Raw genomic sequence first — 25,808 nt, forward strand, 5'->3', positions numbered from 1 at the left:
TTGTCTCAGTTTCCTCACGTGTAAAATGAGCTGGAGAAGGAAATCTCTCCTGTAAGCTAACACAGATTTAAATGTTATTTTAATACAGACTGGTCAGTGGTCAATAGAAACAATGCATGATTTCTGCAGGCCAGAATGAGTGGCTGAAGGGCTTCTTGCAGAGCTCTGCAATTTAATGGCCCACTAGCTTTCTCTCTCTTTCTTGTGTGTGTGTGTGTTTTTTTTAAGACACTAAACCCAATCCTTTTATTTTTACTTAAAAAAAAGAAATTTCCACTCCAAAATCTCTGCCAAGAAAACTGCAAGTGGAATCACAAAGAATTAAACAAAACTGAAATGATCAACAACAAATTTGGAGCCAAAGGTTCTGGGTTCAAATACTTGCTCTTTGACTTGGTCTATGTGATCTGGGTCAATGATGTTCAATTCTAGTCCTGGGCCAAAGACCTTTTTCAGAATCCTTTCCCCTGTTTCAGTTTCGGTTCTCGTTACATTCTGAGCATGGTGGAATATCGCTGGGAAGTCTGAGTTGGGAACATGTGGATGATGTCGTATTTATAAAATCCTTCGCTCCACCAGGAGAATATGCTAAACAGGACCGCTGAAGACTGAGGTTAATTTCTTTATTAATGAGAGCCAACATTCACGTAGCGTTTCCAAGATTTACATCCCAAAGAGCATATTCTATTTACATGCAATGGACATTCCAAGATAACAATGGATACGAACCCTATCTCCATTAAGATTCCGGATCTCTCCTAAATAAAAAATTAAATACATAAGACTCTTACTGCCCTTTCAACATGTACAGGAAAAACTGACTTTCTGTGCCAATTACATTGACATCCTTTTAAAGAATGTAAAATTGCATTGATAACTGCTCTGATTAACTACAATTACATTGGAAACATTTAAAACCTGAGTCAAGCCCAAACACTATCTTTAATAATAAAATCTCTCCTATGAGCTAATACAGATTTAAGTGTTATTTTAATACAGATTGGTCAGTGGTCAATAGAAATAGTGCATGATTTCTGCAGCCCAGATTGAATGGCTGGCGGGTTCTCGCAGGGTTCTGATTTAACAGACCATTGGCTGCCTCCGGTAGAGGCTCTCTCTCTCTCTCTTTTTTTGTTTCTTTATTTGTTTTTTTTTTTTTTTTCAGACACTAAACCCAATCCTTTTATTTTTACTTTAAAAAGGAACATTTTCTTTGGCCCATTTGATGGGATGCCAGTAATACAATATATACATATGCAAAATCTGCCTTCCATGGGAGGTCAACTCCAGCAGGACCAGGTGAGGAGACGCAAGTGAAATACAGCATTGGAAGAAAAAACACATGGTCAGTCGAGCCCAGTGGCAGTGGTCATTGAATCCTGTGATCCTTTAACTCTGGTATAAAATCAGGATTCAGTGCCTTTAAACAAGAATCAGTCTGATCCTTCCTCAAGAAGTCAGCTCTATCCCAGCACTCCCAGGGCTCTAGGTGCTTTAGAAACCATGGTCATCCAGAACCCTTGTACTATCTTCCTTTGGGAATGAGAGGGATTACAGTTTTTTGTTTGATTTCATTGTGATTTCTCTCATCATGGTTTCAAAATCTTGGGGTCTGAGAAGGCTCCGCTCTGGATCATTTGGGATTCTTTTACTCTGCCTTTCTTCCCTCTCTCCCCATCCATCGTACTTTCCCTTTCATCAGCCAGCATAAAGTCCGTGTCACATTTGCTGCTAGAGAGTAGCATCCCACTGGTAACAACAGATGGTCATTCTGCTACTCTAACCATCGCCAGGCTCCCAATTTTGGGAGGAGGGATACCAAACAGGGAAATCTAATTGATGTGGGCTCTTTTTCCTCTCCCAAAGAAGTCACACTCTTTGTGGGAGGTGAAAATTAGACACATATGCTTGCCTATAAAGAGAGCTTCATACTCTGCTAATAAACTCATCCTAGGACTGACTTCAAGTGGGAAAAAAAAGATAAGCTAATGGAATTTGTAATCCCATAATTTAGTAATAAACTTTAGTTATAATACAATCTGTGTAAGACTTTTCTCGTGTTTAGGGCCTTCTACTTTTAAGGCACTGGGGTTATAAAAACACTCAGGGTTTATTCTCATTTCAATAAAATTAGAGATGAAGCAAATACAGAAGACTGTTATTCTCTTGGGTATTATAAATAACCAAGTTATCCAATCGTGGCAAAAGCTTGTTCCAAAGAACTGCCCCATTCTTGGTTAGTATAAGACACGGCCACGTCCATTGGTTACGCTTCCGATTTAAACAATTTAAAAAATATAGAATGTATATATAACTGTTCTGATAACAAGAGCTAAATGTCAGTACCAGATATACAGTCACAATTGAGGAAATGTGATATTTCTGCTCCCAACATATATATTACACCAAGATTCCTCTACTTACATTAATCTGACAATACTTCAGTCCCTTCATTTATTAAATTTAAGCAAGACAAAGACTTTATGGGAAAAATCAAGCATTCACATAATTAGGATATACCTAGAAGTAGCAAAATTACACTTCTTCATATACTCTGCCCTCCTTCTCTCGCTCTCTTTCTCTTTCTATACATATATATCAATATATCTATATATAAAACAAAAAAAAACCCTAAGGACAAAATCCTCTCTGGAAAAGAGCAACTTCTGACCCTCGACTACAAAAGGGAATGCAATGTTTAGTCTTATTTGGTTTCTTGGAATAGTTCCATTTCCTCCACGATGGGCATAACTGGAATTACTTTTTGGCGTTGGAATGGAGTCCGAACAAGGTGACGATGTCGATCATGGCTTGCTTCAGGTGAGCTCCAAACCGATGAGAATCCTTTAATGTTAATGGAGAACAAAAGAAAAGGTGAAAAATTGCCACATCAAACGGTTTCTCAGAAGCTACATCATCCTCAAGTCTCCCGAACTAGGTCTCAGTCCCTCACTTAGCCCAGAAAATCAAGCGGTCAGTGAAATGACAGCTTAGGGGTAGGCGGTCAGCTGTTTGATCCTTTTCCCTCCTCCCCACAATGCAAGGCGCCCTCTTCATTCATTAAAGAATTCTAAAAGAAATCCCCCTGTAAGGCTCCATCAAAAATGAGTCCTTTCCCACGTTTCGACTTCCATCCCAACCACGGCAGGAGCTGCTGATGCCCGAGGCTGCCCACACTGGGCTGGGTCTCTCCCTTCTTTCAGCCCGTTTTCCGGGACTCGGGGAAGTGTTTATCTCAGCTAGCTCATCATCTACAAGAGCTTTTGTCGGTGACTCATCAGCTCTCAGTAGTAGGATCCTAACAGGAGCCCCACAAGGTGAGAGGACCACAATTTCCACGAACTTGTTTTCTGCTGTGGTGAGACCCTCCATACACACACCTTCCTTTACATGGGAGGCTCCTTCCCTCCCCAACAATATGCATGTGGCTCCATTCCATCCCTTGGTGTGGAATGAGAGCTGGTAGGGAGGAGGACCCCAGGGCAGCAAGGGAAAACTGAAACATGAGGAGTGTGGGTACTCGCCAAAGGCCCCACTGCACACAGTAGGTGCTTCATCAATATTTGCTGAACTAGCGTGCGCAGTGCCCCATTAAGAAGCAGACAAGGAACCGGGTTTTGCAGGAGGAGGAAAAGGAGATCGCCGCTCAGGCAGGGTTACCTTGGCACGTCCCAGCCTCTGCCACAAAAGCAGCTCTTTTCAACCCCTACAACCGTCTGACACCATCTCCCCCAAAACTTTCGGAGCCCCAAAGGGCCACGGAGGGATGTGGGAGGGACACAGTTGCTTCGTAAGAAGAAGGGCCCTTGAAAACGTCGGTCAACAACAAGTAGGGTGAGGGGAGTTACAGAGCACAAGATGGCAAGCCTGAGGGTGATGGCGGCAGCCGGAGTGACAAAGGTGGACAAAGGCCAGCAGAGGCTTCCCTCCTCTGTGGGCTGGGACAGGGAACCCCTGGGCACAGGCCCAGCCTGAAGGGGAGACAGCAGCAAGCGAGCAATGGCCTCCGCCCTCCCTATGTCCACAGGCAAAACCTGGGAACCCCGTGGGCTACCGAGGCTCGTGCCTTTCACTTCCTTCCCCACTCCTTGGGCACGGCCCACAATGCTCGGCCTCCTTCATGAGCACCTGTGGCCGGGGAAGGGGCAGAAAAGATGCACGTGGGGTTGCAAATGGCACCGGGCTCTGGAGCAAGTTTGCAGAATCCTCTCATTCCTCCCACCCACACGTGGCATTTCTTCCAGGGAGACCGCCTAAAAGGAGCGCTCCTGTGGCCAGTTCTTTGTCCCCCGCCCCCACAGGAGTCAGGACTCAAACAATGATCAAATGGGACTTGGCCTGGGACCTCTTGGTGGCCAGTGAGAATCAGTGCAGACCAACCCAGGCTTTGCTCTCAGCAATGACAGAGGTGATTAAGGGTAAAGACACCCTTCTCTTTGTCTTTGCAGCTCTTTTAGCAAATTAGGAGTTAGTTTAATAAATGTACAATTCACAAGCAACAGCAGACAACCTAAGTCAGCTATCAGACAGAGAGGAAAGGCAACGTTTAAAAATAAAGGCAACATCAATTGGAGAATGGATGAACAAGCTGTGGTGTACGAGTGCTATAGAATATTGTTCTGTAAGAAAAGATCAGCAGGAGGATTTCAGAGAGGCCTGGAGAGATTGACAGGAACTGATGCTGAGGGAAACGAGCAGGACCAGGAGATCATTATGCACGGCAACAACCCTATATGAGGATCAATTCTGACAGACGTGGCTCTCAAGAGGAACCGAATCAGTTCCAATAGAGCAGTAATGAACTGAACCAGCCACACCCAGCGAAAGAACTCTGGGAAACGAGTGTGAACCACTGCATGGCATTTCCACTCCCTCTGCTTTTGTTTGCTTGCATTTTTGATTTCCTTCTCAGGTTATTTTTACCTTATTTCTAAGTCTGATTTTTATTGTGCAGCAAAATAACTGTATGGATATGAATACATATATTGTATTTAACATCTACTTTAACATATTTAACATGTATGGGACTATCTGCCATCTAGGGCAGGGGGTGGGGGGAAGGAAGGGAAAAGTTGGAACAGAAGTTTTTACAAGGGTCAATGCTGAAAAACTACCCAGGCATATAAATAAAAAGCTATAATAATTTTTTTTTAAAGAAAAAGTACTGATCAAGCAGGAAAAAAAAATAAAGGTAAGAGAGCAGCACACAGAGGGACCATTTTCACACTTACAGTCTCGGGACTGGAGAGTTTGGAGGACACATGGAAATTGATGAGGTTCTCCCCTACTATAATATAGGATACTCCATAACCATCATCAGCGACCTACAGGAAAGACAAGCACAAAATCAGAAATCTGCCTAAAGATGGGGCAGTGAATAGATATTATGGGGATCCCACTGACTGAGGAAGGCATTACATGCTGGGTGTATCTGAAGCCCCTCCAGAATACTTGGTGCACATTATCATCCCACTGGGCAGCTAGGTGGGTAGAGTGCTGGGCCTGGAGGCAGGAGGACCTTAATCCGGCCTCAGACACGTATTGGCTGCGGGATTCTAGACAAGTCACTTAACACTTAATCCAACTTGTTTGCCTCAGTTTCTTTATATGTAAAATGAACTGGAGAAGGAAATGGCAAACCACTCCGATATCTTCACCAAGAAAACCTCCTAATGAGATCACAGAGTCGGACTGAATGACAACAAGTTATGTTACTTACCGGTCCGAAGCCGCCGCCACTGGACACGTATTCTGGATTCCTCTCTAGATCGAAGAGTTCTATCTGCTGTTGAGGTGTCTGACTAGTTGACAGTCTCCATGGATCAGATAAAACCTTCGGAGTAGAATTTAGGTAGAACTTAGGGATATACAGTGACATTTCCCTGAGAACACAGAGAGCTTTTGTGGCAGGGGGAAAGTAGAAGTGGGGGGAGAGGGGGCTGATGATTAAAAAGTAGAGGGGAAAAGTCCCAGGTATTCCCGTTAGATCTTCTGACTTTCTAATACAGCCCCCAGGAAGCACTCCCCTTCATATGGGACAATTGTACGAAGACCACATGCCCTCCCTCCCCAAGGATTGTGGGTGGCGGGTGAAGCTCCTCCCCCAGCCCAAAGCTAACAGATGAGAATAAAACAGGGTCCTTTGAGAGTAAGGGATGTGCCAGAAATCTCCCGGGCAGTGAACAGAAGGAAGAACCTGGAGCCAGGCCCTCGGGACGACCGAAGCAGGCCAACATAACCAAGTTACATGGGGGTTCAAGGAGAAAAGGGGCCACCGCTCATGTCACCCCGTGTGTTCTCAGCCCCGGTGCCGGAGAACTGGCTGAGAATTGGTGAATTCCATTTAAAGCACTTGTTGGAAGGATATTTATGGAAATCTGAATCCTCCAAGAATAGAACCGTGGAGATAGATATCCTGCCACTTCCTCTGAATATTCTTCCATGGAGAGTCTGATGCGCTCTCTGTTTTAACCAACCAGCACGGGGGCGTTTCATCCCCCCACACAAATGTGCGCAGTCATTCACTCTCATATCTCCTTATGCAGAAGAGTCTTCTATCTGACTGTTTACAAGGAACTGAACTCTGAATCACACTTTTTAAATTCTTATTAAATTTCCTAATCTTAAATTTTCACACCTTTTCATGTTAGAATTTGAAATCATCGAGGTCAGGACTGTTTTATCTTTGTGTTTGTGTCCTGGGAGCTTAGCACAGTGTCTGGCACACAGTAGGCACTTAATAAATGCTTGTCAACTGGCCCTTTTGATACCAAGGATGGGTTTTGGTTTAGTTGAGTGAGACAAGTCAAATACCTCTGCCAAAATTACTTACTTCTTTGAGGAAAGGAGAGTCAACAGCTAGATATTTGGAGACCACATAAAGGCAAAAAAGATGGCGGTCAATGCCAGCACCAGTCATGGCAAGGCGATACATGTGTTGGTGTTTGTTAGCTGCAATTTTGAATAATTTGAGCTTGTTTTCAACCTAAATAACAGAGAGAGTGAGAGAGAGAGAGAGCGAGAAAGAGAGAGAGAGAAAGAGAGAGAGAGAGCGAGAGGGAAAGAGAGAGAGAGAGCGAGAGCACACATGTAATTATTTCACACTGTAGTGTATAAAACCGTCTTCTAAGGCTGTTGGACTTGCTGGTGAGTAGGACTCAAAATAATGGGCCTCCACTGGGAATTGATTCAATGATGTAATTGAAAAAAGACAGTTTTTTACTCATGTCTACTTTGTTAGAAAAAACACTGACTTCCTAGCTTTGTGACCTTGGGCAGCAAGAAAAAAAAAAAAAGGAAAAAGAAAAAAAGAAAAGGAAAAACACTGAGATTTTAAGAAAATGAACTGTTATGATGTACTCAGTCCCAAAAGTCCTGCTCTGGTGCCCCATTGGGATATGGACGTGAACAGACTTCAAAAAGGCTTCAGCCATAGGGCAAAAGTTGAAAACTCAAACTGGGAAAAATCCACGTATGAAGCCAATGATGAACTGGCCCTTGAGGGAACCTGAAGGTGGGTGATTTCTCCACAGAAAACTGGCCTGGCTGACCCAAAATGAAGGGGTGAAATCTTTCGCTGAGTCAGCAGAGGAAGGGCCAGCGTTCACCGCGCTGCCCATGGCTCCATCTTTTCGACAAGGCACCAAATAGGCCACGGCCCATCTGTCCTCCTCTTCCTGCTCCTTTCTCTTCTGAGGTACTGCCAAGGGCTTCCCTCTCCTCTTACCCTTTTCATGGACAGGACCGGGTAAGCCTTTGTACGGCCACAATCCTCATTAGGGTGATACGAGAGTAATATGATAAACAATACTTTGGGAAACTGCCCCCCCCCCCGACTGGATCTGTGTCCTTCACAACATTATTTTGGACGGACTTCCTATTTGCGAGGCAGTGTGGGCTAGTGGATAGTGAGGTGGCCCTAATGCCAGGAGGCTCTGAAACATGCTGGCTGCCCAGCCCTGGCAAACCCTTTGCCCTCCAGGCCACATGACGAGACTTTTTCTCACAAGACGCCCGCCTCCACTGGCAGAAGGAGTTTCCCCAAACAGGGAAATCACAAGTGCTACAGCTACCATTTGGCTGCAGGTGCCCGCTTGCATCCTTCTGTGGCAGGGAGGGCCTTGAAGGCAAGGGCTGTTTGCTTCTCGTCCCTGCACCTCCAGGGCCCGGCACAGAGCAATGTCACTCAGATCACTGAATCCTCCTCTCGCTCCTCAGCACCATCACCCACGCTCATCTTTGCCACAGGCCGGAAGGAAACTTCCAAGGTCGCCTTAGCCAATAATGGAGCGTTTCTACCTAAAAAGCTGGTTTTTAATTATGTTTCTATTAGATAAAAAAGAAACCGTTGGGACACAAACAGGTACAGAAATCATCGGGCTGTAAGGATGTTAAGACATGTCTGGCCCATTGCTTCCTGGGAAGTCACTGAAAAAGACCACGTAAGAAGTGTCCAGCCCATTGCTTCCTGGGAGGTCACTGATGAAGACTGATGAGTGCTGACTCCCAATATGGGAAATGCCTGGTGAAAGGAGTGCTGCCATCTTGTTGGGCATCCTCAGGGGCCAACCCACCCCGATCTGACTCTCTATGTGCCCTTTAGTCTTTTTACTATTTTTTTGTTTTTTTCTTTTCCCCCTGAGGCAATTGGGGTTAAGTGACTTGCCTAGAGTCACCCAGCCTGGAAGTGTTAAGTATCTGAGACAGACTTGAACTCAGGTCCTCCTGACTTCAGGGCTGGTGCTCTCTCCACTGCACCCCCAGCTGCCCCTGTGCCCCTAAGTCCCAATCCCATTCTAACTCCCTTCTCTTCAGGTCCCGCCCCGTTCCTCTCACTGCCTTCAGACTCTCTTCCCACTCTCCCGAGGTTCCTCGGCCTTTCTAGGCAACTGCCCCCCGACTCCATGGGAGTGACGCCTTTTGCTTGTTCGGCTCCAGCTCGGGCGCCTTCAGCTTCAAACAAAAGGTGACGATGGAGACCGACAGAGCTGAAGCCACGGGGAAGGGAGAAAGCCGCGTCTGTGGGAGCCCCTCCTTGCGGCGTGCGGGGTAAGGGACGGGACAGGCAGAGAACCTGGGCCTGCACGCGCGGCCAGGCCGTCGGCGCACTCACCGTCTGCGCGGGGTCCACCATGGCGAGCACAAAGCTGCAGGACTCCATGGTGCAGGAGCGGACGGTCTCCGTCCGCCCTTCTCGGAAAAGGCGGGTCATGGAAGCTTCGTACGTTAAGCAAAATTTGCCCTTGTCCTGGTAAGAAAAAGACCATCCCGCGTATCAATACCACTTTGTGAGCAATGGTGACTTTTTAGGAAGGGAGTGAGGAACACTGAGCTTAGAACGTTAATCTACAGTCACGCCCATGCAGGAAGGTTACACGTGTGTGCCTGGGTGTTACTCCCTGGGCCGGCAAGCTCAGCCACTTGCTGAGGGGGGGACCCCTTCTGACTGAACCAGGGGGACCAGGTTTCCGGGACCCCTTCGGACTGAACCAGGGGGACCAGGTTTCCGGGACCCCTTCGGACTGAACCAGGGGGACCAGGTTTCCGGGACCCCTTCTGACTGAACCAGGGGGACCAGGTTTCCGGGGGCCCTTCTGACTGAACCAGGGGGACCAGGTTTCCGGGGGCCCTTCTGACTGAACCAGGGGGACCAGGTTTCCGGGGGCCCTTCTGACTGAACCAGGGGGACCAGGTTTCCGGGGACCCCTTCTGATTAAACCAGGGGGGCCAGGTTTCTGGGGACCCCTTCTGATTAAACCAGGGGGGCCAGGTTTCCGGGGGCCCTTCGGACTGAACCAGGGGGATCAGGTTTCCAGGACCCCTTCTGACTGAACCAGGGGGACCAGATTTCCAGGGCCCCTTCTGACTGAGCACACTGGCAAGGGCTTCTGGGGAGCAGGGGGGAATGGGAAGCCGGGGCTCCTGTGAGAGGTCCGAATCCACGAAAAGATGGAGGAGCCCTCAGACCTGTGGTGGCCCGGGAGAGGCTCTAAGGGACGTGCAGCACCCGTCACTGTCCCTTTGTCTCCCTGGCAGGTTCCAGCTACACGGCAAGCGCACAGTCTCCTCACAGCTCCGCCTGGAAGCTCCAGGGAGGAAGCTTTCTTTGCTTTATCTGGGCCTGGGCCTTAGTTGGCAGAGGGGCCCCTTGGGGAAGGGGGTCCCCTGGCCTGAGCAGCTCAGCGGAGGCGAAGAGCTCCCCGGCCTCCAAGGAGAGCCTTGTCCCAGAGACGGGAGGTGGCTTCTGGCTCCGAGGCCGGATTTTCTTGCCGAGGGTCTGCCCACGATCCCTCTCCTACTTCCCAAGGGGGGTGAGGGAGCCCGGCACGCCTGCTTCCCAAAGAAGCCGCAGATGGCTCGAGTGCTCGGGCAAAGGGCCCACACTAGCCAGGGGTTAGCCTTGAGTTTTGAGTCTGAGTGACGGTGGGCCAGGAGGGGCAGGAAGAAACAAGGGGACACCCATCCAGGTCCTGGGTGCCAGGCTGAAATGTCTCCCGCCTCCTCCTCCATCAGGTGGGCGACTGAAGCCAGAGCTCCCGCAGAGACGCCCGGGCAGAGGAGGGCTGGAGGCAGAAGGGCAGGAGCACGTGACCGGGGTCAGAGGCCGGACGCCTCATCCCGGATCCTTTGACAAGCTCTGGAGGAAACGCTCCCCAGAAGGCCCGGGCCTGGCTGTCCCTTCCAGGCAGTGGCAGACCCTGCCGTTCATTACCCCACAAAGAACGACCCAAAGGCTGGGGCCGTTTTCCAGAGGGCCCTTCAGTGTTTCTTTGCTGCAGTCCCCAAAGCTAATCTCACTCCATCATGGCAACTAACAGGGCGCTGCTGTGCAATGAGCCCCGGCCGGCTCCTCGAAACGTCCGAGAGCTTCTCCCAGGACCGGGCGGGATTCTCCCCCGTGTCGGAGGGGGAGCACCTTCCAGATCCAGACCCTCGGGAGCTCCCCGTGTGGGCTGGAGTGAGGGTGGGCTTCTGCTCCCAAGGGGCCCTCGGGGCGACCGGGGGGACCTGGTCAGGGAGATTTCTGTTCCAAACCTCCAGCTACTATCCCTGGAATCCTCCTCACACTCAGACCTGCCCTTTGGGCCAACGACACAGATCCACAGGGAAGGCTGGCCTGAATCAGGAGCCTCCTAGCCGGGCGGGGGAGGGCAGTGGGCGCCCCTGACCCACGGCAGTTAGATTCCCCAGAGGAGCTGGGAGGGCGTCGGGGGGAGTTTCTCCAGTCATCGCCTGGCAAACCAGCCTCGCAAGTAGGGAAAGGAGCCTGAGAAGCCAAGCCGAGCACTCGGACCCTTCTTAGAGGCAACTTGGGGACAGAGGATGCAGAGCTTTTAGGGCCCAGGCTTTTAGTGCAGAGCACAGAGGCAGACACACGTCGGCTGTCATGCATTCAAATCCAGCTTGGGAAAGGAAGAGGGGGATCCCGGGGGGCTGGGCCGGGAGCGTGGGCTGCAGATTAGTACCGATACGCCCCAGAAGCGGATTCTGCCCCAGAGTCAACTCGTGGCGCCTGACCTGAAGGGCCCGGATCTCGCTGCGGCCCGGGAAGAGGGGCCACCGCGGGCGGGCAGCCCGGCAGCACCAGCGCCGAAGGCCACGGCCTCCTGGGCCCGAATCCTGGGAGCCCCAGGCCCGAGCTCGGGCCTGCAGAGTCTCCCCGGGACAGGCAGGGTCTGCTGAAGAGAATCACAGGCCTGTTTCTAGCTCCGCTCAGGGAAACAACTCGAAGGGCGCCGCGGGACTCAACTGCAAGCACTCACAGACAGGGCTTTGGAGGCCGGAGTCCACCCTTCCCCAGCACGGGTCATCGAGCCTCCGCTGGAAGTTCTGCCTCTGGGGGGACCCCGACGCCCCACAAGGGAACCCACCGACGCCCGGCCCTGCCCATGGTCCCCCCTTTCCTCCGGCTAGGGACAAGCAGCGTGAGGCCGATCCTTCTTACACGTGACGGCTCTCAAAGCCCCGACTGCGGGGCAGCCCAGGAACGTGAACAAAGACCAACTTCCATTCAAATACAGCTATCAGGAAGTAAATGCAAAAAGGTTTAAAATGGGAAATTTGAGAAAAAAATTTCAATGGAAAAACCAGTATCACCCGAACAAACAGATCCTAACTGCTGCTCGGGAGGGCAGAGAAGTGGGACACAAGGTGCGGGCCCCTTCCCGAGAAGCCGCGTCCCCCCGAGCCAGCCAGGGCCCTGCTTCTTGGGGTGTGCGCTCAGTGGGGATCGCTGGGCTCTCCCCAAGATAAGGAGGGTTATCCCTGGGAAAGCCGGCAGTCCTGGCTCCTGGGGACCCCGAGCCAGCGAGCTGTGAGACGCAGTGGGCTTAAGCACACAAGGCAGCTGAACCCGTGCGGCCTAGAAGGAAGGGACCGGGAAGCCTCTGTGCTAATCTGTGCTGCCGCTGGGCCTAGGAGGGCCTGCTGGGCTTTCAGACTGGACTAGGTGGAAGGATGGATAGGAGGCAGGAAGGAAGAGAGGGAAGAAGAGAAAAAGGGGGAAAAAGGGAGGGAGGGAGAGAGGGAGGAATAAAGGGGGGAGGAAGAAAGGAAGGGAGGGAGGAAAGGAAGGAGAGAAGTGAGGAAAGAGGGAAGGGAGGGAGGGAGTAAGAGGGAGGGAGAAAGGGAAGAGAGAGAAGGAAGGAAGAAAGGAAGAAAGGAAAGGAGGAAGGAAGGGAGGGAGGAAGGAGAGAAGGAAGGGAGGAAGGAGAGAAGAAAGGAAGGGAGAAGGAAAGGTAGGAAAGAAGGGAGTGAGAAAAGAATAAAAGAAGGAGAGAGGGAGGGAGGAAGGAAGGAAGGAAAGACAGAAGGAAAAGAAGGATGAGAGGGAGGAAAGAAAGAAAGAAAGAAAAGAAAGGAAGGAAGGAAGGAAGGAAGGAAGGAAGAAAAAAAGAAAGTCTGATTTGTAGGAAAGGGAGGAAGGAAAGAAAGGAGGTTCATAAGTTCAGTAAAACTGTCTCAAATAAGGGCTAACTTTGCTTGTGTGTCTCCCAGGTTCCTCTTCCCCTGGGCTTAGGTCTGTTCAGGAGAACCGGGAAGGTTCCAGTTTCCATTTCTGTCATTCTTTCTCCCTCCGCCCCATCTCTCCTCCCCTCTCTCCCTCCTTCCCTTTCTCTCTTCCTCTGCGCTTTCCCTCCTCCCTCCCTCCCCCCTTTCTCTTTTTGCCCCCATTCCAGCTCCACATGGATGAGCAGGGGGGTGGCTGCCAGGCCTGCAGAGCCCACCCAAACCCCTCCCCCAAGTCTCTTCCCTGTCTCTGTCCCACCTGGGAGGAGGAAGGGGATGCAGCAGGATTCCGGGTCTCACCTTGTAATGGGCCAGCTGCAGGGCCAGTTGCACGAAGGCGTCCGGGCTGGTCCTACTTTTCTTGATTAGCCCTTTGCCAAAAGCATCGAATGGAAAGGAGTGGAAGTCCACATCATTGGCGAGGGTGCTGGCGACGCTCAGGGATCTCTCAATGACCTCTTGGCACTGAAAGGAAGAGGTAAAGACTTGGCTGGGACATTTCCTCGAAGGAGAGCCAGAGCTCGTTTTCGATGGATAATGGAGCAGTAGCCCTGAGCCCCCCAACAGGCTGTTCTGCAGCACACACTCCTGTGAGACCCCCACCCCACTGGGCTTCACCACACAGACGAGTCCAGCAGCCGTGGCCAAGGCTCGTGGCTCCCCCTTCTCCTCTGGGGTTCAGTACAACAGGAGCCTGCGACTGAAGCCAGATCCTTGGGGGACCCCTTCATACTGCCACCCAGCTGGGGATCCACGACCTCTGCCACGAGCTGGCCCACCAAGGAGCAGGTGAGGCGAAGGCCGGGCCCCTGGGCTCCGAGGCCCCGGGGGGCACCTTGTTCCCCCGCTCTCACCACACAACTGACCCGACTCTTTCTCCAATTACAAATGGCTGCCATGATACCCCTGACCCTGCAGCTGGTGGTTACCGCTCAGAGTAAACCTCCAGGTGTGTCTCCTTGGAGCCAGCGGCCACAATTTTTAGACACTTCTCTGGTCCAAGACTCACAACCAGAAGCACCGGGAGAAGCCTTGTATTGGGGTTCCCAAGAGCAGCTCTCCAGGCCCGATCTAGCCTGTCCTGCTCTTCCTCTGGCAAGGGCTTTCCCAGATCTCAGATGGATTCTTTTGCCCTTTGGATGATTAATTAGATCTCTTTTAAGTAATCCTCTATCTCACTCTGGCTGTAGATCAAGGGGTTACTGAATCTACTCATTTGGATACTTTGTCATTCTGATTTCCTTTAGTTATGGTAATAAAAACAAACTCCCCAACTCTTCATACTAAATGGTCAGATGAGTAATGAGCATGAAACATCTCAAAGGCAAAGATCCCCAAGGAGTTCATTACCTTGACCATCATTATTCTTTGGGTAACCATCATCTCAGCTTAGCACGGTGTTTTGCATACAGTAAGCACTTAATAAATGCTCTTTCTTCCCTTCCTTCCTTTTCCCAGGGGATTTCTATGGAGACTTTACTTGCTCACTATTTAATCCAAGATACTATATATTATACATCCAAGATAAGGACGTAGGCACTAAACTCCAATCGAAGAACACTGAGCTTTTCTTCCTGGTCAGGTTAAGAACAGAGTTGTATGCAGAAGGGAAGTTACAGAAGCCATTGCTAGGTCCTGACTCAGCTTCCCCCTCGAGTCAAGGATGCCTCCTTTCAGCTACTAAGCGCGTCCACACCAAGAGGGACACGGTGGAACCCTTGACACGGACCCTGCTCCTCCCAGACTCACTTCTTCTGGGATTTCCCACTGGAGCCTCGTGGGGCACGGGATGTTGGGATTGGTGTCTCCCTTACAGTGACCGTCTTCGGCGTAGCCCAGCTGGAAGCAGTCTGTAGCCATCACATACTGCAAAGAATAAAGCCATATGGGTATTTATTTAAAGACAACAGGAATTTTGCACTTGATGATATTAAGGTTCTCTTCAAGGATTTAAGTCAAAATCCTCGGCCATTTAAAAAGATATTCAAGAAAGCCCTCATACAAAACGCTTGGACAGATTTCAAATTTTAAAACATTTTCCTGCAACTGGAATTTCTGTTTATTTTTAACAGAATAATAAGTAGAAAGAGAACATTTTAAACCAATGCACAAACTCCTAAATACCCACCCAAAATATGAAACTAGCTGGGGGTTAAAAAATTATAAATCCCTTACATGAACTGATGCCAAGTGAAACGAGCAGGGCCAGGAGATCATTGTATACCTGAACAACAAGACTATATGATGATCAATTCTGAAGGACATGGCCCTCCTCAGCAATGAGATGAACCAAATCAGTTCCAATAGAGCAGGAATGAACTGAACCAGCTACACACAGAAAGGAACTCTGGGAGACGACTGTGAACCATTACATAGAATTCCCAATTCCTCTATTTTTGCCCGCCTGCATTTTTCATTTCCTTCACAGGCTAATTGTACACTATTTCAGAGTCCGACTCTTTTTGTGCAGCAAAATAACTGTTAGGACATGTATGCTTATATTGAATTTAATTTATACTTTAACATATTTAACATGTATTGGTCAATCTGCCATCTGGGGGAGGGGTGGGGGGAAGGAGAGGAAAAATTGGAACAAAAGGTTTGGCAATTGTCAGTGCTGGAAAATTATCCACACATATAACTTGTAAATAAAAAGCTATAATAATTATATATATATATATATATACACACACACATTATATATATACACACACACATATACACACACACACACACACACACACACATATATATATATATATATATATATATATATATATGTATGTATATATATATATACATCCTAGACAAGAGGAGGAAATATAAATTGAGGGTGATGGAGGGGAGCAGGGTGGACAGAAATGGGAAGCCAAACTGGTGTTCTTGCTGTTCTTCACACATAGCATTCTACTTCTCACCTCCTACAGCCAGCACCTATACCCTAGAATACATTCTCTCTTCACTTCTATTTTTTAGAAGCCTGTTTCCTTCAAAATTCAGCCCAAGGGTGATCTTTACATGAAGACTTTGGAGAACTCCCAGCAGCTGGTACCTTCCTTCTGAAAGTTACCTTGGCTAAGAGCCCAGATGATGGGGAGAAGGGAGGAACTTTCAGTAGGAATAGGAAAGTTGGGAAGAGGAGAGGCTGGAGAAGAATGATAATGAATTTAGTTTTAGATATGTTGGATCCAAAGGATTTATGTTCTGAGAAATCCAATAGGCGGTTAGGAATGTGTGAATGGAGTAGCAAAGATGTTAGGACTGGATAGATAAAGGTGAGAAGCATCTGCAATGAGATGATCGCTGAATCCATGGGAGCCGATGAAGTTATATGGAAGGGAGAGAGAAGAGGGACAGGATAGAGGCTTGAAGGACATGCATAGTTACTGGACATGTCTCGGATGAAGATATAACAATGGAGACTGAGAAAGAGTGGTTAGAGGCAGAAAGAGAAGCAGGAAAGAGCACAACAATTACCTAGAGAGAAGAGAGAGGGTGATCTGGAGTGTCAAAGCTTGTGGAGCACAAAAGGAAGGAGAATTGAGAAAAGATCCTTAGACTTGGTGATCCAGGGATCTCTGCTACCTTTGGAGGGGGCATTTTCAGGGAAACGAGGAAAGCCAGATGGCAAGAGTCAGGAAAAGCGAGAGAGAAAAGAAAGTGGAGGTCCCACTTGTGGGCTGTTTTCTCAAGCAGTTATCAACAAAGCAGATATCAGACTAAGGCCGGTGGGAATGGACAGATCAATAAGCGTTTAACACACGGACCTTTGTTTTGCTTGTGGGTGTGTTTTTAGGCAGGGATGCAGTTAGTAGACTGGGAGAGAGGAAAGGTGAGGGAAATGTAGAGGAGGCAGGCTGCCGGACGAGACGCGATGGAGTGGGGCCACACGTACACAGAGAGAGATGTGCTGCCAGGAAGGAAGGAGGATAGAGTGAAGGAAGAGGTGGGATGGGTAAGCAAGAGAGGAAAGGAGAGAGCTCAGAGAAAATGGCCTCAAATTTTCTCAGTAAAACGTGAGCCAAGTCTCTTAACTGAGAGAGAGAGGGATGGAAGCGTCACGGGAGGTTTGACGAGGGAAAAGGTTTGGAAAGTGAGTTCATTAGGGCAATATAAAAACAATGCCTTGCTGCAGTGAGAGCCCAGTTGAGATGCTGTGCTATAAATTCGTGGGGGCCCCAATTCACCCAGTTTTGTGATTTGTTCAGCAGGAGGTGAAGAGGAATGAAAAAAATGGATAATGGGAGTAATTCAAGTTTGGAGCTTGGCGGGGCCAGTCTGAAAGCAGTAGAGCATTGAACGGCTTTGCCCATGGGTCAAGATGGGGAGAGTGTAGTTGTGTAGCAGTGATAGTCTGGGAGCGGTGGGAGCTATTGACCACCATGTCAAAAAATGCTTCTGGCTCCTGATAGTAAGGAGAATGAAAATGAAAGTAAGTCTACAGTTCCAGCTCATCCAAAAACATATATACATATATATATATCTCAAAGAAAAATTTTTAAAAAGGACAAGAAAGGACCAAAACATTCACAGCAGCATGAAAGGATGGGAACCAAAGAGGGTGGTTCACTTTTTCACCCACAGATCACTTGTGGGAATAGTTTGTGAACTGTATGGGTACTAGGGAAATATTTCCACATTGACTTTCCTATTGCCTGAACTTAAGACTAACAGAATAACAGAATAAAAATTCCTTTATTTAAATTATATTTTAAATTATAATTTTATTTAAATTAAATTTATTTAAATTTAAATTATTCTTTTAATTTAAAATTTAATTTTATATTTAAAATTATAGCATCAGGGGCAGTTAGATGGCACAGTAGATAGACTGCTGGCCCTGAAGTCAGGAGGACCTGAGTTCAAATCTGATTTTAGACACTTAATACTTCCTAGCTGTGTGACCCTGGGCAAGTCACTTAACCCCAATTACCTCAGCAAAAATAAAATAAAATTATAACATCTCACCTCCCACAGATGACCAACAATTGGCGCATCTGCCCATGAATGTTCTGTATTCATACCCATTTTACCATTCTTGAAGACAATGAATGTGAACGTTTTGTCAAACCACCTGCAACCAAAGAAAGCAGATTCAATTCCCCTGTGACAAAAGGGAAACCAGCTGGCCCCAGGTCAGCTCTCACCTTTGCTCTCGGGGAAACCCGATCAGCTCCCACAGGCTGACGTATCATCACTCTGCAAGAGACCCCTCCCCACCTGTACACCAACTATCTCCTGGATAAGCAGCTGTTTCAAACTGGATTTCCCATGAATGCATCAGATCTAACATGTCTGGAACGTGTTAAAACAGGCAGTGTTGCATGATGGCTGGAGTGCTGGAGTGGTCAGAGGCTGGACAGCCTGGCTCAGACATTAACTGGCTGACTCTGGGACATCTGAGGGGCTTGGAAGGTCCCACCTGGCTCAGTGCTCCTTTGACAAGCCAACTCGTTCCCTGCTTCTCCCTGTAGATCCATCCCTCTTCCTCACTGTGCTCTTTCTGAGGCAGGCGTCCCACCTTTTTGGAACCTGAGTTTCAACATCATCCTTCCCTCCTCACTGGTTCCTCTCCTCCCACATGGCCAACAAGATGCCAAATCACAGCAGGGCCTCTCCTCTCCCCAAACCACTATCTTGCTGGTTCTTCTCATCACCCCTCATCTTGCAGTCACTTTCTGGATGGTCCCTTGCCCTCAGCCTTCCTAAAGGCTCCACTTCCATTACTATGTGCACCTGAGCATAGTGTCCAGCACATAGTAGGCTCTTAATAAATAAATGGATTGGTCACTAGCCATTACCACTAGTGGGCATGCAGCCTCCAGGGCACTGGATGGGCTGTCTGGGGAGGCAGGGACAAAACTCACACAGAGCTGTGGGCTGATTGGTTAACCCTGTGGAGAGCAGAATCCCCACTGAGGGCGGAGCTCCCTCACAGTCTTGTAGCCCCTGTGGCTATAGAGGGGAGGGAGAAACTCAGGCTCGTGCTTTCTCATTGGGTTTGTTTTAGCAGCCTTCCAAAGCTGCCTTCTCTCAAATATCCAGCTCATTTCTCCCATCTCCCCAGTGCCTGGGCACAACAGGTGCTTCTGGGCTGAATACGCCCACAAGCAATGTATAAAATGACACGGGGCAAGAGTATTTTGGAGTCTGGATTATATGGGAAATGGTGACCAATAAAACAACTTTTGGTCATTACTTTCTGGGCTTTGGGCTTGGGCAACTGGGAGAACAACCAGGAAGACAGGAAGAACAGCAGCTTTCAATTTATCTCATTTGTAATTCTATTTATTACTCTTATATACTATAGGAAAATCAGTGCAGCCCTCATTGAGATAAAAAAAGGTAAAAGACTCTTACATGTAATCCTACATCCTACTAACACAAAGAACAACTTATACTATTTCATAAGGGCCTCACCAACAGCCCTGAGGGGAAGGGAAGCAGGTCATACTCATTTACAGATGAGGCAACTGAAGCACAGAGATTAAGGGACTTTCCCAGAATCCCAGGCTGTGTCAGGTGCCAGATTTGGGAACCCCTGGCATCCCTGACTTCCCATGGGAAGTCTGCCCACTCTGACTGGGATTTTTCCTCCACCCTTGGCCATACATGGTTTTATTTTCTGTATAAAAATCATGTGGTCTACAACATAACATTTCCACTCTTTCTGTTATTGTTCGCTTGCATTTTTGTTTTTTCTTCTCAGGTTATTTTTACCTTCTTTCTAAATCCAATCTTTCTTGTGCAACAAGATAACTGTATAAATATGTATACATATATTGGATTTAATATGTAATTTAACATATTTAACATGTATGGGACTACCTGCCATCTAGGGGAGAAGCTGGAGGGAAGGAGGGGAAAAGTTGAACAGAAGTTTTTGCAAGGGTCAATGTTGAAAAATTACCCATGCATATGTTTTATATATAAAAAGCTATAATTAAAAAAAAGAATCATGTGGTCTACTGTATATCAGGAGGAGAAAATATCCATTCTGTTAATACTATTTCCTTTTTTTTTAAGACAGCATGAAATTCTTAATAAAGTGCTGTGTTTAGAATCAGGAAGACCTCCACCATCTCTGAAGCACTTTAGCTGACTCTCTGTGCTTCAAGAACCCCCAAGGACTGATTCCCCTAAATCACAGGTGAGCACTTTGCCCCAGGGGAAAGAGCTCTCCACCCTGACAAAGTCAGAACCCATGAGCAGGGTCGAAGAGTGTTTTTTGAAATAACTTTGAGGAGAGAAGTCTAAAAATGCTTAAAAAGCGGAGCCCTCTATAGCTCTCAGGTGTTTGTTCTAAACCTGGATGGGGAGCGTCTGGCTCGAGGGTCCAAGAAATCAGTTGCCATCAGTTAGTGATGCTGAGCCCAAAGCTAGGTATGACTACTTTCCTCTGTTTGAGGTCTATAAGTCGGTAATTTTGTAAGCTTGCAAGTGATGTTATAAATGTCCAAATGGTCCCTGGCAGAAAAAAGCTCCCCGCTTCCCACCCCGGCCTAATGACGCCCGTCTCAGATGCTGACTGATTGACACGGGCTTTTCCCATGGGACGGGGGCTTCCTCGGGGCTCGGAGGATGGCCGCCCAGTGCCCTACCTGTCATAGCATTTGCCGTGCAGCAGAGACTTGGCGTAACTGTCCATGGAGGTCACGGGATCCTTTTTGTTATAGCCCTGCTCGGTGTCATCCAGGGTCACAAAGAACGCCGCTTTCTCGATGGCATCGAGGGACTGCTTGTTCTTCCCACGGGAAAAATAGGTCTGGCGAGCTTTGGCCCAAGGCACTCTGCAGCAAAGATCAGACAAGTTGCCGGGGCAAACGTCACCAGGGGGTACTTACCACATTTCCCAATATCGCCAGTTAAAAAACCTTCACTGTTTTTTAGGAAACTCCCACCAAAGCCAAGAAGAAGGGAGGAAATATCGCCCATGACCCACAACACGATGATGAACGATAACCACGAGCGTGCCAGTGAGAGCTCCCGTTTCCATCCCACTTGGAGGTTGGTAGGGATTATCTCACGTAATCTGCACAACCTGGGACATCCCAGAGGACCCCTGATGAGGAACACCCCGAGCTTCCAAAGAAAGAGCCACGGAGGCTGGAGGCAGCCACAGCACACTTTTATCACTTTCTCAATTTATCATGTTTTTTCCCCCTTTGGCCACAAATCAGAGCACCCCATCACCAAGAAATCCATGGAGACATGGGGGCAGGGATGTAAAGGCCGCAACATCTTACCCATGGCCAATGACCTCCTCCTGGTGACACAGAGGATCTCATCAAAGAACCGCACAGGGCCCGTCACACGGCAGAGCCTGCCGGCTGTATCGCCGCCCAGGAAATGTCGAGGGGCTGAGAGGGAGGTGACTACTCCCGATTAACTACCCTAACTCTCAGGGTCTTAGGAATAACTTGTGGGTGACTATTAAAGTTCATAAGCCCCCTTAACACCTCCTAGCTCTGTGACACTGAGCAAGTCACTTAACCCCAATTGCCTCAGAAAAAAAAATAGTTCCTAAGTTCCAACCTGTGTATTTCCCATGAACAAAGTAGCTACTAACCTATTCAACATGTAAAGGACTGCTTGCCATCTTGGGGAGGGGGTGGAGGGAGGGAGGGGAAAATCGGAACAGAAGTGTGTGCAAGGGATAATGCTGTAAAAAATTACCCTGGCATGGGTTCTATCAATAAAAAGTTATTAAAAAAAACAAAAAAACAAAGTAGCCACTAATATCCAATTAATCTTAACCAAAATATTTACTGGAAATGCAAAGTAAACTCACTATATTTACATAGCATTCCACTCAGAAACCTCAGTTACAATTTCTTCCAATGTGTAAGTGTTGGTGGGGAGAACGGGCACACACCCAAAGTCCTGGACTAGGACACATGTGGCCAGGGCAATTCAAAATCCAAGTAATAGACTTTGGTGCCCTTTTTAGTCTTGGGAACTGTCCAGATAAGTTTCCTGAGCACAGTATCTGTCAACGGGGACTTCCACAGCCGCCTGAGCCAATCTGTGCTTAGCTATCACTGCCCTAGCCTTCCCCAGGGCGTGGATCCCCGGGCGGCTTCTCTGCTCCCAAATGGATCACGGACGGCACCGGGGGACCCATCGCTTGCCCCGGCCGGTGCTGTCAGCTGAAGACTCGGAGACTAACCCAGCGAATGACTTGTCCACGGTTGACAAAAGCCTCGCCATCACTTGTCAACATCAGGGGACAGGGAGAGAAACCCCTCCGGCTGCCCTCTCCCGGGACAACGGAGAACAGCATTTGTTCTCTCTGTTCCCGGTTCTTCTCAACAGCAGGTGTCAGGAGAGAGCACTGCGGCCGCTCGTTGGGCAGCCAATCTGCCTGGCAACAAGTGACACCTCCGAGACAACGACCGCCTCTCTGGCGCCCATCTCGGCTCCTTCTTAGGCCTTCTTTGGTTCAGCAGCTCGGGCAGCTCCAGTGGTTCGGATCTATAACTGTCCCCTGGAGCCAGAGGGCTCTGAGGGGAAAGCGAGGCCGGTAACCCTGCCCAGCCCTCCCTCCCTTATCCCCTTCACTCGCATGCTGTAGCATCCCCTCCCTTACGTCATGGTCCTCTTCGAGAATGAAGAACACACAACAGTCTCATCCATGAACAAGCCCCCTTAGCTTAGGGTTAGGTACCCAACTCTAATCTCTCTCTAAGCAGGTAAACTACAGCCGTTCCCCAATCAGCACTCACTTCTGGGCTCCATATTGCCCACATTCTAATAATTTTCAATGCTTCAGATGCAAATAAGTGAAGGTTGAATTCCTGATTCCGCCGAGTGTTCCACTACTTGTCCCATGCAAAGAAGCAGCTGCTGCCTCAGAGCCCGGGTCAGACTCAGCTCAGTGATGCTTCTCTTCGTAATGGGGGGCAGACGCCTGCCTCAGAACCTACATCAGACTTAGTGATGCTTCTCTTTATATAGTGGGGGGCAGACGCCTGCCTCAGAACCCGGGTCAGACTCATCCCAGTGATGCTTCTCTTCTGAATGGGGGGCAGACGCCTGCTTCAGGGAGTGAACTGTCAGGGGCCACCATCTTACTTAAGGACGAGAGACCAGCATGTAAGGAGCCACTGCACCAAGTCTTGTGAGGAACTTGTGGGGGGCACGGAAGAGGAACTTTCTCGTGCTTTGGAATTGGGCTCTGAAGGGAAAGGCTTCAGCAGCCGGGAAGAGGAAAACAGTTATGGAGCCAGAAGAGGGTGGCCCAAGATTGGGGGACAGAGGGGAGCCACTTTGGCTGAGGGGAAGGGGAGCTTTATGGGCTCTTCATTAGAGCTTGACGCATTTGCCAACACGACCCCCACGGAGGCTGGGACCTGCCTGACCTCTCTCCCATCCATCTGTGAAGGACGTTTGGTTTTTTCCCCAGTGAGTTACAAGTTTGTACTCTGTTGTCCTCCACGTGTCCTTGGAATCAAGGTCACGCCTCAGTGACAGGGTTGACCCGGAGCAGAATGGAGCTCCCGGGGGCCTGGCCGGCCACTGCAGCCTTATAAATTCTGCCCGGTACCCGCAGAACCACAGGCGGAGTCATGGGACATCTCTGAGCTGGGAAGGAATTCAGAGACCAACCAGTCGGACCCTCCCCTTTTACAGAGAGTGACCCGGAGGCCTTGGAGGACGGACGCGAACGGGCCTGAAGTGGAGCGAGTGTTAGAAATGCCGGGCGTATGCCCGAGCTGGGCACCCACCTTTCGCCGGCCGTGAGGGCGGCCAGCTTCTCCTCTCCGGCCTGAGGCTCCGAAGGGTCATCGAGAATTCTCTGCATCTGCTGCTCGATTTCCCGGGGTTTCAACAACCTGCCATCGTGGTAGAGCCAGACCTTGAAATAGCGCCCTTGGTGGTACACCACAATGTGCTTGCTGTCCTTCACGTGCTGGATGGTATCTGAGGAGGGGAGGGGGCATCGTTAAAAAGAAGGGCACTTTTCACCGAGAAATGTTCGCTGATCAATCCCGAAGGAGGGCAGGAACCAACCGGCGGCGGTCCCCGGCCAAACGCCGGCCACTACGAACCTTCTCGTCCCGCTGGAAAGCAAACGAGACCCTTGATGCCGAAGCAATATCTAGAAATAGGGAAGCATCCTAAATAAACTGCTGATCTGTCAGGCAGAAGGGCTTGTGCTTTTATGCATAAAACCAAGGGACGGGCAGCGGGCACTGTGCCTGACTCCCAGCCTCCCCGGTCTCGGACGGAACAATTCGCTAACGTCTGCAGAGGGAGGGGCTTTGGGTGCTTTTAGCCACCCTTTACAGATGAGGAAACCGAGACCCAGGAAACACGGCCACAAATGACAAAGGTGGATGAGAACCAGGTCCTTCCTGTTTCCCCCCAACCCCCACCAGTGTGGTCCGGTAGACAGACCGGCAGCCGCATCCCAGGCCGTCTCCTCATTTCTTGGTACTCCAGACACCTCGGGGAGGCTTTACATGGTGGTGATGTGCATTGGTGGGGGGCGCTTACCCCAGTGCGAGTCAGTGAATGCTCTTGAGTGCACAGGGTCAGTCCCCGCCTCCACCCCTGTCCCTTCCTGCCTGTGCGGGCCCACAGGGATCAGTCACATCAGGGGATGTGCAGCCAGACTGACGCACTCCCTCCGTGACTGATGGGGCAAGGGAAGGGAAGGGCCATATTCCAGTCCTTCGTCCTTGAGATGGGGCTGTGGGGCACAAAGGGCCCTGGATCTGCAGTCAGGAGACTGACAGCGCCATGTGACTCTGGTCAAACCCCTTGCCCTCTCTGAGGCCCAGGGAACGTGTTTGTACACGAGGGCACGGCCGCCCCGGGCTGCTGGGAGGAAGGGGCCCGGGAAGCCCCGAGGAGCTCTAGGAAGGAGCGGACAGGAGCGAATCTGAGACGGCCCCAGGTTTACGCTCTGCCACAGGAATGCCCACCACGTGCCAAGTTTCCACTCAACACGGGAACTTTCCAGCCTTAGAGCCGCCCCCAAATGGAAGGGCAGGGAGCTCATCACCGGGACGGTTCCAAAGAGACGACACGGATGGTCCCCTGTCCCGGAGGGTTCAGGCCCTGGTGCTGAGTGGACGAGGCGGCTCCAAGCCCCCTGCTCGGGCTCAGGAGGAAGAGCTGGAGCGGAGGGAGGGCCTCGGCTGCTGCCCTCTGCTAAACTCCTCCCTGTGCTCAGCTTGGCTGCTCTGTCAGCCCTAGAGCAGGGAGGGGAAGGAGGGATTCAGACACAAACGTGAGGGGAAATGCTAGGAACCGGGGCAAGTTACCCAAAAGCCAATTCCTTTAAGAATGAAAAAGAATCAGCACAAAAGTCATAAGAAATCACATCACCAAACAACGTGGATCAACAGTGTTGTGGACGCCCTCCTTTTGGCTACAGGGTCAGCCTGCTCACAGGGACCCCACCACTGCCTACTGATGGGAAAAGCCAGGGCCTCGAAGGTCAAGAATGTCATGATTACAAGAGCATCCAAGGGTAGAGCTACGAGCCCCTTCTGGAAAGGGAGTGAGCAGCCTAAGGATCAGAGGTGAGGTGATGTCTCTCACCCAAAGTCATGGCCACACTGAGTGCTCTGACCCCATGGACCACAGGTCAGATCGCACCTTTAGTTGTGGCCACACTAGGTGCTCTGACCCCATGGACCACAGGTCAGATCAACCCAAAGTTGTGGCCACACTAGGGGCTCTGACCCCATGGACCACAGGTCAGATCACACCCAAAGTTGTGGCCACACTAGGTGCTCTGACCCTATAGGCTACAGGTTAGATCACACCCAAGAAACTACCGAGAGAAA

General features: G+C 49.6%; 1 protein-coding gene across 1 annotated transcript in view; it reads right to left on the reverse strand.

Moving 5' to 3' along the window:
* Window positions 1-609: 609 nt before the first annotated feature.
* The window catches only part of CPT1A (carnitine palmitoyltransferase 1A), a 66,539-nt gene continuing 41,340 nt past the window's right edge, over window positions 610-25,808 (reverse strand). Inside the window, exons 10-19 of the mRNA XM_051964863.1 lie at window positions 23,736-23,931; window positions 20,610-20,798; window positions 17,977-18,082; window positions 14,758-14,874; window positions 13,309-13,473; window positions 9,113-9,247; window positions 6,833-6,985; window positions 5,720-5,833; window positions 5,232-5,324; window positions 610-2,844 (exon numbers count right to left, since the gene is read on the reverse strand). Of these exons, the coding sequence (XP_051820823.1) occupies window positions 2,758-2,844; window positions 5,232-5,324; window positions 5,720-5,833; window positions 6,833-6,985; window positions 9,113-9,247; window positions 13,309-13,473; window positions 14,758-14,874; window positions 17,977-18,082; window positions 20,610-20,798; window positions 23,736-23,931 (1,355 nt within the window). The 3' untranslated portion in view covers window positions 610-2,757. The remainder of the gene's footprint in view (window positions 2,845-5,231; window positions 5,325-5,719; window positions 5,834-6,832; window positions 6,986-9,112; window positions 9,248-13,308; window positions 13,474-14,757; window positions 14,875-17,976; window positions 18,083-20,609; window positions 20,799-23,735; window positions 23,932-25,808) is intronic.

Source organism: Antechinus flavipes, chromosome 6 (assembly GCF_016432865.1).
Source record: "Antechinus flavipes isolate AdamAnt ecotype Samford, QLD, Australia chromosome 6, AdamAnt_v2, whole genome shotgun sequence".
NCBI lineage: Eukaryota > Metazoa > Chordata > Mammalia > Dasyuromorphia > Dasyuridae > Antechinus > Antechinus flavipes.